At 51.2% G+C, this 14,828-nt stretch overlaps 1 protein-coding gene across 1 annotated transcript; it reads right to left on the bottom strand.

The window, feature by feature from the left end:
- Positions 1 to 6,203: 6,203 nt before the first annotated feature.
- Positions 6,204 to 13,887, bottom strand: LOC144590837 (3 beta-hydroxysteroid dehydrogenase type 7-like). Its single transcript, XM_078395228.1, has 2 exons — positions 12,103 to 13,887; positions 6,204 to 6,640 (listed from the first exon to the last, which is right to left on the bottom strand). Exon 2 carries the CDS (start codon positions 6,624 to 6,626, stop codon positions 6,213 to 6,215), a length of 414 nt encoding a protein of 137 aa, XP_078251354.1. The 5' UTR covers positions 6,627 to 6,640; positions 12,103 to 13,887; the 3' UTR covers positions 6,204 to 6,212.
- Positions 13,888 to 14,828: the final 941 nt, after the last annotated feature.

The following is a 14,828-nucleotide window of genomic DNA, read 5'->3' as shown; positions in this document are numbered from 1 at the left end:
CCAACACCAGACACACGATCATGGCTGATCATCCACAATCAGTACCCCGTTTCTGCTTTCTCCCCATATTCCTTGATTCCGTTAGCCCTAAGAGCTAAATCTAACTCTTTCTCTTGAAAACATCCGGTGAATTGGCTTCCACTGCCCTCTGTAGCAGAGAATCCCACAGAACCAATCCCGAGGGGAACCAATATCCTGGCGGGGAGATTTGCTAAAATAACTGCGGAGACTTTAAACTAGTACGGTTGGGGGGAGGGACTCAAACACAGATAGCTAATAGGCAGTGTGTGAGGCAGGAGGCAGAAAAGGGAAACACTCAGACCCAATATGTAGGAGAGAAAGAAGGGAAAAGAAATAAACTGAGAATAAGAAATGATGGGTCCCTTAAATGTGTATATTTTAATGCTAGGAGCATTGTAAGAAAGGTGGATGAGCTTAGAGCCTGGATTGACATCTGGAAGTATGATGTTGTGGCGATCAGTGAAACATGGTTGCAGGAGGGTTGCGATTGGCAATTAAATATTCCAGGATTTCATTGTTTCAGATGTGATAGAATCGGAGGGGCAAGAGGTGGGGCTGTTGCATTGCTTGTCAGGGAGGATATCACAGCAGTGCTTTGGCAGGACAGACTAGAAGGCTCGATTAAGGAGGCTGTTTGGGTGGAACTCAGAAATGAGAAAGGTTTAGCAACACTTATAGGGGTGTATTATAGACCGCCAAATAGGGAACGAGAATTGGAAGAGCAAATATGTAAGGAGATAGCAGATATTAGTAGTAAGCACAGAGTAGTGATTGTGGGTGATTTCAATTTTCCGTATATAGACTGGGAATCACATTCTGTTAAAGGGCTGGATGGTTTGGAGTTTGTAAAATGTGTGCAGGATAGTTTTTTGCAGCAATACGTAGAGGTGCCTACCAGAGAAGGGGCAGTGTTGGACCTCCTGTTAGGAAATGAGACGGGTCAGGTGACGGAGGTATGTGTTGAGGAGCACTTTGGGTCTAGTGATCATAATGCCATTAGTTTCAATATCATTATGGAGAAGGTCAAATCTGGACCAAGGGTTGAGATTTTGGATTGGAGAAAGGCTAATTTTGAGGAGATGAGAAAGGATTTAAAAGGAGTGAAATGGAAATTGTTGTTTTATGAAAAGGATATAATAGAGAAATGGAGGATATTTAAAGGTGAAATTTTGAGAGTACAGAGTCTTTATGTCCCTGTTCGGTGGAAAGGAAAGAATAATAATTTGAAAGAGCCGTGGTTTTCCAGGGAAATTGGACACTTGGTTCGGAAAAAGAGGGAGATATACAATAAATATAAGCAGCAGGGAGTAAATGAGGTTTTTGAGGAATATAAAGAATGTAAAAGGAATCTTAAAAAGGAAATTAGAAAAGCGAAAAAAAGATATGAGGCTGCTTTGGCAAGTAATGTAAAAGTAAACCCCAAGGGGTTCTACAGATATGTCAATAGCAAAAGGATAGTGAGGGATAAAATTGGTCCATTAGAGAGTCAGAGTGGACAGCTATGTGCTGAGCCGGAAGAAATGGGGGAGATATTAAACAATTTCTTTTCTTCGGTATTTACCGAGGAGAAGGATATTGAATTATGTGAGGTAAGCGAAACAAGTAGAGTAGTGATGGAAATTAGGAGGATTAAAGAAGAGGAGGTACGGACACTTTTGAAGAATATAAAAGTGGATAAGTCTCCAGGTCCTGATAGGATATTCCCTAGGACATTGAGGGAAGTTAGTGCAGAAATAGCAGGGGCTATGACGGAAATATTTCAAACGTCATTAGAAACAGGGATGGTGCCGGAAGATTGGTGCATTGCGCATGTTGTGCCTTTGTTTAAAAAAGGTTCTAAAAGTAAACCTAGCAATTATAGACCTATTAGTTTGACGTCTGTGGTGGGAAAATTAATGGAAAAGATACTTAGGGACAATATATATAATTATTTGGATAATCAAGGCCTGATTAGAAACAGTCAACATGGATTTGTGCCTGGAAGGTCATGTTTGACTAATCTTCTTGAATTTTTTGAAGAGGTTACCAGGGAAATTGATAAGGGCAAGGCTGTGGATGTTGTCTATATGGACTTCAGTAAGGCATTTGACAAGGTTCCACATGGAAGGTTGATTAAGAAGGTTAAATCGTTGGGTATTAATAGTGAGGTTGCAAGATGGATTCAACAATGGCTGAATGGGAGATACCAGAGGGTAATGGTTGACAATTGTATGTCAGGTTGGAGGCCAGTGTCTAGTGGAGTGCCCCAAGGATCTGTGTTGGGTCCACTGTTGTTTGTCATTTACATTAATGATCTGGATGATGGTGTGGCAAATTGGATTAGTAAATATGCAGATGATACTAAGATAGGTGGAGTAGTTGATAGTGAGGTAGATTTTCAAAGTCTACAGAGAGACTTGGGCCTTTTGGAAGGGTGGGCTGAAAGATGGCAGATGGAGTTTAATGCTGATAAGTGTGAGGTGCTGCATTTTGGTAGGACAAATCAAAATAGGACGTATAGGGTAAATGGTAGGGAATTGAGGAATGCAGTGGAACAGAGGGATCTGGGAATAACTGTGCATTGTTCCCTGAAGGTGGAATCTCATGTGGATAGGGTGGTGAAGAAGGCGTTTGGTATGCTTGCCTTTATAAATCAAGAGCATCGAGTATAGAAGTTGGGATGTAATGTTGAAATTGTACAGGGCATTGGTGAGGCCGAATCTGGAGTATGGTGTGCAGTTCTGGTCGCCAAATTATAGGAAGGATGTCGACAAAATGGAGAGGGTACAGAGGAGATTTACTAGAATGTTGCCTGGGTTTCAGCACTTAGGCTACAGAGAGAGGTTGAATAGGTTGGGTCTTTATTCTTTGGAGCGTAGAAGGTTGAGGGGGGACTTGATAGAGGTTTTTTAAATTTTGAGAGGGACGAACAGAGTTGACGTGGGTAGGCTTTTCCCTTTGAGAGTGGGGAAGATTCCAACAAGGGGACATAGCTTCAGAATTGAGGGACAAAGGTTTAGGGGTAACATGAGGGGGAACTTCTTTACTCAGAGGGTTGTGGCTGTATGGAATGGGCTTCCGGTGGAAGTGGTGGAGGCTGGCTCGATTTTATTATTTAAGAGTAAATTGGATAGGTATATGGATAGGAGGGGATTGGAGGGTTATGGTCTGAGTGCAGGTAGATGAGACTAGGTCAGGGAGAATGGTCGGCGTGGACTGGTAGGGCCGGACAGGCCTGTTTCCATGCTGTAGTTGTTATATGTTATATGTTATATGTTATTCACAACTCTCTGGGTGAAAAAGTTTCTTCTCATCTCAGTCCTAACTGGGCGACCCCTTATTCTTAAACTGTGTGTGGCCCCTGGTTCTGGACTCCCCCAACATTGGAAACATATTTCCTGCACCTTGCTTGTTCAATCTTTTTATAATTTTATACGTTTCTATAAGATCCCCTCTCATCCTTCTAAACTCCAGTGAATACAAGCCTCGTCTTTCCAATCTTTCCTCATATGACAGTCCATCCATCCCAGGGATCAATCTCGTGATGTCCTTCCTCAAATTAGGAGACCAAAACTGCACACAGTACTCCAGGTGCAGTCTCACTAGGGCCCTGTACACACAGTACTCCAGGTGTGGTCTCACTAGGGCCCTGTACACACAGTACTCCAGGTGTGGTCTCACTAGGGCCCTGTACACACAGTACTCCAGGTGTGGTCTCACTAGGGCCCTGTACACACAGTACTCCAGGTGTGGTCTCACTAGGGCCCTGTACACACAGTACTCCAGGTGTGGTCTCACTAGGGCCCTGTACACACAGTACTCCAGGTGTGGTCTCACTAGGGCCCTGTACACACAGTACTACAGGTGCGGTCTCACTAGGGCCCTGTACACACAGTACTCCAGGTGTGGTCTCACTAGGGCCCTGTACACACAGTACTCCAGGTGCGGTCTCACTAGGGCCCTGTACACACAGTACTACAGGTGTGGTCTCACTAGGGCCCTGTACACACAGTACTCCAGGTGCGGTCTCACTAGGGCCCTGTACACACAGTACTCCAGGTGCGGTCTCACTAGGGCCCTGTACACACAGTACTACAGGTGTGGTCTCACTAGGGCCCTGTACAACTGTAGAAGGACCTTTGCTCCTATACTCAAATCCTCTCGTTATGAAGGCTAACATTCCATTAGCTTTCTTCACTGCCTGCTGTACCTGCACGCCAGCTATCAATGACTGGTGTACCTGCACGCCAGCTATCAATGACTGCTGTACCTGCACGCCAGCTATCAGTGACTGGTGTACCTGCAAGCCAGCTATCAATGACTGGTGTACCTGCACGCCAGCTATCAATGACTGGTGTACCTGCACGCCAGCTATCAGTGACTGGTGTACCTGCACGCCAGCTATCAATGACTGGTGTACCTGCACGCCAGCTATCAATGACTGGTGTACCTGCACGCCAGCTATCAGTGACTGGTGTACCTGCACGCCAGCTATCAGTGACTGGTGTACAAGGACACCCAGGTCTCGTTGCACTTCCCCTTTACCTAATTTGACACCATTCAGATAATAATCTGCCTCGTTATTTTTGCCGCCAAAGTGGATAACCTCACATTTATCTATATTATACTGCATCTGCCACACATCTGCCCACTCACTCAACCTAAATGGCCTCCCCTTTATTCTTAGACTGTGGCCCCTGGTTCTGGACTCGCCCAACATTGGGAACATTTTTCCTGCATCTGCATCTAGAGAGGATTTTATAGAGAGGTGTAACATTATACAAGCACCGGACACGTGTATAACATGTAACATTATACAAGCATCGGACACGCGTGTAACGTGTAACATTATGAAAGGACTGGACAAGCGATTTGCAGGAAACATGTTCCCAATGTTGGGGGAGTCCAGAACCAGGGGCCACAGAATAAAGGGGAGGCCATTTAAAACTGAGGTGAGAAAAAACTTTTCCACCCAGACAGTTGTGAATTTGTGGAATTCTCTGCCATAGAGGGCAGTGGAGGCCAATTTAAAAGAGAGTTAGATAGAGCTCTCGGGGCTGGTGAAATTAAGGGATATGGGGAGAAGGCAGGCACGGGTTACTGATTGTGGATGATCAGCCATGATCACAATGAATGGCGGTGCTGGTTTGAAGGGCCAAATGGCCTCCTCCTGCACCTATTTTTCCATGTTTCTAAAATGGGCATGATTTACGGTTGCCAACTGTCCTGTATTAGCCGGGACATCCTGTATTTTGGGCAAAATTTGTTTGTCCCGCCCTTGTCCCTTAATAGGCCCGTGGTGGCGCTGTAGGCCTGGACGCTGTAGGCCTGGACTCTGTAGGCCTGGACGCTGTAGGCCTGGACGCTGTAGGCCTGGACGCTGTAGGCCTGGACGCTGTAGGCCCGTGGGGGCGCTGTAGGTCTGGACGCTGTAGGCCTGGACGCTGTAGGCCCGTGGGGGCGCTGTAGGTCTGGACGCTGTAGGCCTGGACGCTGTAGGCCTGGACGCTGTAGGCCTGGACGCTGTAGGCCTGGACGCTGTAGGCCTGGACGCTGTTGGCCTGGACGCTGTAGGCCTGGACGCTGTAGGCCTGGACGCTGTAGGCCTGGACGCTGTAGGCCTGGACGCTGTAGGCCTGGACGCTGTAGGCCTGGACGCTGTAGGTCCGGACAGTGTAGGTCCGGAGGTCCAGGCGCCACCTAACGGAGGTTATGTAGCAAGCCAACTCCCGGCCCGGCCGGCCGCCATTGATGGAGCGGGAGCACGTGGCTGCTGGCTGGGTGAAGTCACGTGGGGCGCGGGGCTCCGACGTCTCTTTTAGGGGTGCCAACTATCTCACTCCCAAATATGGGACAAGGTGACATCACTGCCCCACGTGACCTCGCCCAGCCAGCTCCACCAATGGCGGCCGACCGGGCCGGGTGGCCAGGAGATGCATGCAGGCCACGTTCCTCATCCAGGCTACGCATCCTCCACTAGGTGGCGCCTGGGCCTACACTGTCCGGGCCTACACTGTCCGGGCCTACACTGTCCGGGCCTACAACACCCTCCTTGCCTAATACAGGACGAAGGCGGTCCCGTCCGGGACATACTAATGTAGCCCAATATACGGGATGTCCCGGCTAATACGGGACAGTTGGCAACCCTACTCGAAGAGCCGAATGACCTTCTGCACCTATTTTTCGGTTTGTAAAATGGGTGTGACACCAGGCTAGTTTGCAGGCCCTGCCCCAGTTTGAGCCAGGCTTTGTACCCAGGCTACGGTACGTTCTTGGCATTGGTGCCAAGGCACGAGGGGGGCGTAGCCAAGATGGCGAGCCGCTTTATCCGTGCTTACTGAGAAGGCAGTAGTTACCACGGTGAGCGTGCAGCGGTTCAAAGTGGCGTCGATCTTGGCGATGGGCCGGAGGATCCATTGAAGGGTCTCGCTGGCGAGGGCTAGCAGGTAGACAAGGCCGAAGGGCAGCAGGGGCTGCCGGCCCACCAAACGCACGCCCGCCGAGCCCAGCAACAACTGGTCAAAGTCCTCGTAGCTCAGGTAAGGGGAATCGTCGTAGCAGAAGTAGGCCTGGCCACCGACCAGGCCTGGATTCTGCCGCAAGGCCCGGGCGGCCAGGAGATGCATCCAGGCCACGTTCCCTGCCGAAGGAGAGGCGGAAAAATCAAACCAAGATACAGGCCCCATTTACAGCCTATTTTACCCATTAATCTCCTCAAACCATCCCCTCCCCCTCTGAAGTCCAGGAGGAGACCAGGCTTCATTTGAGGCCTACTCAGGCCTCGAATCATCTCCAGGCCCTATTTATGGCCTATTTCAGCCCTCAATCACCTCCTAAACCCCTGTTCCAGTCTCGTAGAAGACCAGGCTTCATTTGAGGCCTAATTAAGCCCTGAAACACCCCCAGACCCAGAGTCGTACAGATCCAGGCCTCATTTATGGCCTATTTTGCCTGTTAATCTCCTCAATGTGCAGTGTTGGTCTCCAAATTTGAGTAAGGACATCCTTGCTATTGAGGCAGTGCAGCATAGTTTCACCAGGTTAATCCCCGGGATGGCGGGACTGTCATATGTTGAAAGAATGGAACAACGGGGCTTGTATTCACTGGAGTTTAGAAGGATGAGAGGGGATCTTATAGAGACGTATAAAATTATAAAAGGACTGGACAATCTAGATGCAGGAAAAATGTTCCTAATGTTGGAGGAGTTCAAAACCAGGGGCCACACAGTCTAATAATAAGGAGTAAAGAAGTCCTTCTGCAGTTGTACAGGGCCCTGGTGAGATCACACCTGGAGTATTATGTGCAGTTTTGGTCTCCAAACTTGAGGAAGGACATTCTTGCTGTTGAGGGCGTGCAGCGTAGGTTCACGGGGCTAATTCCCGAAATGGCGGGACTGCCGTACGTTGAAAGACTGGAGCGAGTGAACTTGTATACTCTGGAATTTAAAAGGATGAGAGGGGACCTTATTGAAACATATAAGGTTATTAAGGGATTGGACATGCTAGAGGCAGGAAACATGTTCCCAATGTTGGGGGCAAAGATACTAGAGGAACAAGATGGACCACTCCGTTGAAATCACGTATACTGACGTGTAGTACGTCATTGTAGTAAGCAAAACCCACCGTTGGCTCTGCCTCTCGCAGTGTAATCAGTGTTTGGGGGAACAGTATGGGTGATGAGACCATTAAAATGCAGAATATATCTCATCTATCAATTTCACAGATTTTGTTATTTTTCTTTTAAAATGTTTGCAAGTTTCTGCCGACTAAAATGGCACCATGACACTACGTTTTTTTGGATCGAGTGGTCTATCTTGTTCCTCTAGTATCTTTGGTTGGGGGAGTCCCAAACCAGGGGCCACAGTTTAAGAATAAGGGGTAGGCCATTTAGAACGGGGATGAGGAAAAACTTTTTCAGTCATAGAGTTGTGAATCTGTGGAATTCTCTGCCTCAGAAGGCAGTGGAGGCCAATTCTCTTGATGCTTTCAAGAGAAAGGTAGATAGAGCTGTTAATGATAGCGGAGTCTTAATGATTGCAATGGGATTATGGGGAGAAGGCAGGAACGGGGTACTGATTGTGGATGATCAGCCATGATCACGGTGAATGGCGGTGCTGGCTTGAAGGGCTGAATGGCCTACCTCCTGCACCTATTGTCTATTGTCCCTCCCCATCTATGTCCTCACATGCTCTCCGTCTCCTTAATAACTTCCGGTTACCAGGCCCCCACTCCCTCATCTTTACCATGGATGTCCAGTCACTCTACACTTCCATCCCCCACAAGCGATCCGGCTCTTAAATATACCTAGACTATCTCCGACATCTCCCTCCCGTTCCTGGACCTCACCATCTCCATCACAGGAGACAGACTAGTGACCGACATTTACCACAAACCCACTGACTCGCACAGCTATCTGGACTACACTTCTCCCCACCCTGTCTCCTGCAAAAAGTCTATCCCCTACTCCCAATTCCTCCGTCTACGCCGCATCTGCGCCCGGGATGAGGTGTTTCACACTAGGGCTTCCGAGATGTCCTCGTTCTCTAGGAAACTTCCCCTCCTCCATTATAGATGAGGCTCTCACTAGAGTCTCTTCTACATCCCGCAGCTCCGCTCTTGCTCCCCCTCCCCCCACTGGCAACAAGGACAGAATCCCCCTCGTTCTCACCTTCCACCCCACCAGCCAGCGGATCCAACATATCATCCACCAACATTTCCGTCACCTACAACGGGACCCCACCACTGGCCATATCTTCCCATCCCCTCCCCTCTCTGCGTTCCGCAGAGACCGTTCCCTCCGCAACTCCCTGGTCCACTCGTCCCTTCCTACCCAAACCACCCCAACCCCGGGCACTTTCCCCTGCAACCGCACGAGATGCAACACCTGTCCCTTTACCTCCCCCCTCAACTCCATCAAAGGACCCAAACAGTCTTTCCAGGTGAGACAAAGGTTCACCTGCACCTCATCCAACCTCATCCATTGCATCCACTGGTCCAGATGTCAACTTATTTACATCGACGAAACCAAACGCAGGCTCGGCAATCGTTTCGCTGAACACCTGCGCTCGGTCCGCATTAACCAAACTGATCTCCCGGTGGCCGAGCACTTCAACTCCCCCTCCCATTCCCAGTCTGACCTTTCTGTCATGGGCCTCCTCCAGTGCCATAGTGAGGCCCACCGGAAATTGGAGGAACAGCACCTCATATTTCGCCTGGGCAGTTTGCAGCCCAGTGGTATGAACATCGACTTCTCCAACTTTAGATAGTTCCTCTGTCCCTCCCTTCCCCTCCTCCTTCCCAGATCTCCCTCTATCTTCCTGTCTCCACCTATATCCTTCCTAGTCTCGCCCCCCTGACATCAGTCTGAAGAAGGGTCTCGACCCGAAATGTCACCTATTCTTTCTCTCCCGAGATGCTGCCTGACCTGCTGAGTTACTCCAGCATTTTGTGATACCTTCGATTGTCTATTGTGTCAGTTTTGGTCTTCTAGTTTGAGGAAGGACATCCTTGCTATTGAGGCAGTGCAGCGTAGGTTCACGAGGTTAATCCCCGAGATGGTGGGACTGTCATATGAGGAAAGGTTGGCAAGACTGGGCTTGTATTCATTGGAGTTTAGAAGAATGAGAGGGGATCTTATAGAGATGTATAAAATTATAAAGGGACTGGACAAGCTGGATGCAGGAGAAATGTTCCCAATGTTGGGGGAGTCCAGAACCAGGGGCCACACAGTCTAAGAATAAAGGGGAGGGCATTTGGAATGGAGATAAGGAAGAGCTTTTTCACCCAGAGAGTTGTGAATCTGTGGAATTCTCTGCCACAGAGGGCAGTGGAGGCCAATTCACTGGATGAATTTAAAAGAGAGTTAGATAGAGCTCTAGGGGCTAGTGGAATCAAGGGATACGGGGAGAAGGCAGGCACGGGTTACTGATTGTGGATGATCAGCCATGATCACAATGAATGACGGTGCTGGCTCGAAGGGCAAATGGCCTCTTGCTGCATCTATTTTCTAGGTTTCTATGTTCAGACATTTTCGGCCCAGTCCGACTCTCCCACATCTCCTCAAACTCCCATGTTTCAGTCTAGTAGAAGCACATGCTTCATTTGAGGCCTACATAAGCCCCGAATCACCCAGAGGCCCAAAGTAGTACAGATCCAGGCCCCATTTGCAGCCTATTTTGCCCGTTAATCTCCTCAAAACCTCCGTCTGAAGTCCAGAAGCAGACCAGGCTTCATTTGAGGCCTTCTTAAGCCCCGAATTACCCCCAGGCCTAGAGTAGATGTCCAGCCCCATTTACGGCCTATTTCGGCCCTTAACCTCCTCAAAACACTCGTCTGTGTGTCTCGGAGAATACCAGACTTCATTTGAGGCAAGGAGAGGAGAGGGGAGGGGTGGGGAGGGGAGAGGGGAGGGGTGGGGAGGGGAGAGGAGGGGTGGGGAGGGGTGGGGAGAGGAGAGGAGGGGAGGGGTGAGGAGGGGAGGGGAGGGGTGTGGAGGGGAGAGGGTAGGGGTGGGGAGGGGAGGGGTGGGGAGGGGAGAGGGGAGCGGAGGGGAGAGGAGGGGTGGGGAGGGGTGGGGAGAGGAGAGGAGGGGAGGGGAGGGGTGAGGGGAGGGGAGGGGAGGAGGGGAAGAGGGGAGGAGGGGAAGACAGGAGAGGGGCGAAGGGGAGAGAGGAGAGGAGAGGAGAGTGGGAGGGGAGGAGAGGAGAGTGGGAGGGGAGGAGAGGAGAGTGGGAGGGGAGGAGAGGAGAGGAGAGGAGAGGAGAGTGGGAGGGGAGGAGAGGAGAGTGGTAGGGGAGGAGAGGAGAGTGGGAGGGGAGGAGAGGAGAGTGGGAGGGGAGGAGAGGAGAGTGGGAGGGGAGGAGAGGAGAGTGGGAGGAGAGGAGAGTGGGAGGGGAGGGGAGGGGAGGGGAGGGGAGGGGAGGGGAGGAGAGTGGGAGGGGAGGAGAGGAGAGGAGAGGAGAGTGGGAGGGGAGGAGAGGAGAGTGGGAGGGGAGGGGAGGGGAGGAGAGTGGGAGGGGAGGAGAGTGGGAGGGGAGGGGAGGGGAGGGGAGGAGAGGAGAGTGGGAGGGGAGGGGAGGGGAGGGGAGGGGAGGGGAGGGGAGGGGAGGGGAGGGGAGGGGAGGGGAGGGGAGGAGAGGAGAGGGGAGGGGAGGAGAGAACACACACATTCACACTCTATCTCTCTCCATTCTCCCTCTCTCTCACTCTCCCTCTCAAACACATGAGAGGGGAGGGGAGAAGAGGAGAGGCGAGGGGAAGACACACACTATCACACTCTCTCTGAATCTCTGAGGGAGAGGGGAGGGGAGGAGGGGAAGAGGGGAAGACGGGAGATGGGAGAGAGGAGGGGAGGGGAGGAGTGGGAGAGGAGGGGAGTGGGAGAGGAGGAGAGGGGAGGGGAGGGGAGGGGAGGAGTGGGAGAGGAGGGGAGTGGGAGAGGAGGAGAGGGGAGGGGAGGGGAGGGGAGGGGAGGGGAGGAGTGGGAGAGGAGGGGAGTGGGAGAGGAGGAGAGGGGAGGGGAGGGGAGGGGAGGGGAGGGGAGGAGTGGGAGAGGAGGGGAGTGGGAGAGGAGGAGAGGGGAGGGGAGGGGAGGGGAGGGGAGGGGAGGGGAGGGGAGGGGAGGGGAGGGGAGGGGAGGGGAGGGGAGGGGAGGGGAGGGGAGGGGAGGGGAGGGGAGGAGTGGGAGGGGAGGAGTGGGAGAGGAGGAGAGTGGGAGAAGAGGGGAGGTGTAAGATTTGAGAAGTTTTCCCTCATTCTGCAAACAACAAAACCAAAGAGCTGCAGTTTGTACATTTTATACGAGACTGGGGCTGATAGCGGAGGAAGGCTGCGGTCAGTTTACCAAGGGATGTCACAACCCGTGGGTCCTAAGATGGCTGCGGGACCTCGTGACCAGCCACAAAAGCAAAAACCCCACAGCCCAGTCTCTAGGTTTCTGCAAAGCCACGGCCAGAACAATGGATGGATATTGGCCATGCAGAAACCTGCGAAACCAGGTGGAAGTCCAGACACTGGGGCGCTGACATCAGCATACTCACAATGCCCCAAGCCGACCGACACAGTTAATCTCGTTAAGGGGGCACCATAGCCCATAGAAACCTACCTGGCAGGTGATGGGAAACCAGTTAAACCCATCACCTCTTAACGAGAAACAGATTAACAGACCATCTAGCCATCACCGGTACCCCCGGACATAACGCAGAACAAAGAGAAAACTCGAAACCCATCTTTAAAACAAAGAGATCCCGAGATCTGGCGGGAGATAGGATGGGTCAGGATTAGAATAACAGGCACAAGCACAGCACGAACAACAGGAGCACAAGGACAAGGACAGGAACACAGGCAGCGTAGTCGGGTTGCGCTGAGCAGAGGCGATCGCGAAGGAGAACGACCCCTGGGCAAGGTGAAGCCCGGGACCACTCGAAAGACCGAGACGACCCTTCCACAGCTACCTAATCGGAGGAAACAGCACGAACAGCCAGTAACCCCAGTAATAGCCCCATGGTGAGCATGTACCCCGATCCTGCACATCCTGGACATAGTTTAGTGTAGATGGGAGGGTGGTTTTAATTAACGTGGGTGTAAGTGTATATGTGTTGGCCAATTTTACGATGTGTCGTACGTTCCCCATCTTACAGTCAAGTATATGTCTTATAGAACATTGCGTTTAAGATTCAGAGACGAAGTATTCGTGTAATTATGTATATGTCTAATAGAACTGTGTCAAAGCATTCATGTACAATAGTCCCAAGTGCACAATAAAAGCCTTTTCCGTTTAAACCCTGATCTTCAAATCTGGTCTGGTTGAATTTTTCTGCACTATCAACGCTCCTGCATCTAAGTCCAGTGTCTAGAACCATAGGGGGTGAGTGGGTCGAACCACTCACGGGGAACCAGTGTGCTCGGCCTGGTCAAGGGATCAGAGCAAGGCACAGGGACCTTAGGTCTGAAGAGGGGAGGAGATGAGAGGAGAGGGGGGTAGGGGAGAGGGGAGGAGAAACACACTATCACTCTCTCTGACTCTCCCTCTCACGCACTCTCTCTCAGAGGAGAGAGGAAGAGAAGAGGAGAGAAGAGAGGGGAGGGGCAGAGAGGACAGGAGAGGACACACATTCCGTAGGTCACATAACGGGGAATATGCCCCGATCTCTATCAACGGGGACAGTGTGGAGAGAGTGTCCAGCTTCAGGTTTCTGGGCACTCACATTTCGGAGGACCTAACATGGTCCAATAACATTGCTGCGCTGGTCAAGAAGGCACAACAAAGACTGTTCTACCTAAGAACACTGAAGAAGTCTGGTCTACCCCAACAGCTGCTGACGACCTTCTACCGCTGCACCATAGAGAGCATCCTAACGCATGGCATCCCTGTGTGGTACATCAGCTGCACGGAGGCAGAGAGGAAAGCTCTACAGCGGGTAGTCCATAGAGCTCAGAGGGCCATCGGAACACAGCTACCGGCCTTGGAGGGCATCTACAACACACGATGCCTCAGAAAAGCCACCAGCATCCACAAAGACTCTTCACACCCCTGCAACAGTCTGTTGGGGACCTCCACCATCGGGCAGACGATACAAGGCCTTCTACGCCCGCACCTCCAGACTCAGAAACAGCTGCATCCCCAGGGCCATAGCTGCTATGAACCGGTCCTGCTGAGTGCCCCCATGGGCTGTCTAAAGATTAGCTCATTACAACTATTGCATCGTATGGAAGTCGCATTCCCAATCTCGTTGTACCCCTGTATAGAGAGTCATAGAGTCATAGAGTCCTACAGCACAGAAAGAGGCTATTCGGCCCATCGTGTCCGTGCCGCCCGTTACCAAACACAGTCTAATTTTAATCCCATTTTCCCGCATTTGGACCGTAGCCCTGAATGTTGTAGCATTTCAAGTGCCCATCCAAATGCCTCTTAAACGTTGTGAGTGTTCCCGCCTCCACCACCACCCCAGGCAGTGAGTTCCAGACTCCAACCACCCTCTGGGTGAAAAAGTTCTTTCTCACATCCCCCGAAACCTCCCTCCCCTTACCCTGTATCTATGTCCCCTCGTTGATGAACCTTCCACCAGTGGAACAAGTTCCCCGCCATCTACCTTATCTATGCCCCTCATGATCTTGTACACCTCGATCATGTCCCCTCTCAGCCTTCTCTGCTCCAGGGAAAACAACCCCAGTCTGCTCAGTCTCTCCTCATAGCCGAGGCCCTTCATCCCTGGCAGCATCCTGGTGAATCTCCTCTGCACCCTCTCCAAAGCTATCACATCCTTTCTATAATGTGGTGACCAGAACTGTACACAATACTCCAGCTGTGGCCTCACCAGTGTTCTGTACAATTCCATCATTACCCCCCTACTTTTATATTCGATGCCCCGGCTAATGAAGGCCAGTAACCCATATGCCTTTTTGACCACCCTGTCCACCTGTCCTGCTGCCTTCAAGGACTTGTGTACCTGTACTCCAAGGTCCCTCTGTACCCCTGTCTTCCCTAGGGTCCTTCCATTCATGGTGTACTCCCTCTCCAAGTTATTCCGGCCAAAGTGCATCACCTCGCACTTTTCAGGATTAAATTCCATCTGCCACTGCTCCGCCCATCTGACCATCTCATCTATATCTTCCTGCAGCTTGCAGATCCCTTCCTCGCTATTCACCACCCCCCCTAACTTTGTGTCATCTGCAAACTTGCCGATCATGCCCTGTACGTTGACATCCAGATCATTAATGTAGATTAAAAACAGTAAGGGACCCAACACCGATCCCTGCGGCACCCCACTGGACACCGGCCTCCAGTCACAGAAGCAACCTTCTACCATCACCCTCTGCCTTCTGTCACTA

The sequence above is a fragment of the Rhinoraja longicauda genome, unplaced genomic scaffold (assembly GCF_053455715.1).
Source record: "Rhinoraja longicauda isolate Sanriku21f unplaced genomic scaffold, sRhiLon1.1 Scf000339, whole genome shotgun sequence".
Classification (NCBI taxonomy): domain Eukaryota; kingdom Metazoa; phylum Chordata; class Chondrichthyes; order Rajiformes; family Arhynchobatidae; genus Rhinoraja; species Rhinoraja longicauda.
Note: the sequence above shows the minus strand (reverse complement) of the source record. Positions and strands in the feature narration are given on the sequence as shown.

Coding starts and splice junctions, on each gene's coding strand:
- LOC144590837 (XM_078395228.1), bottom strand. CDS start 6,626: ATGCATCTCCTGGCCGCCCGGGCCTTGCGGCAGAATCCAGGCCTGGTC.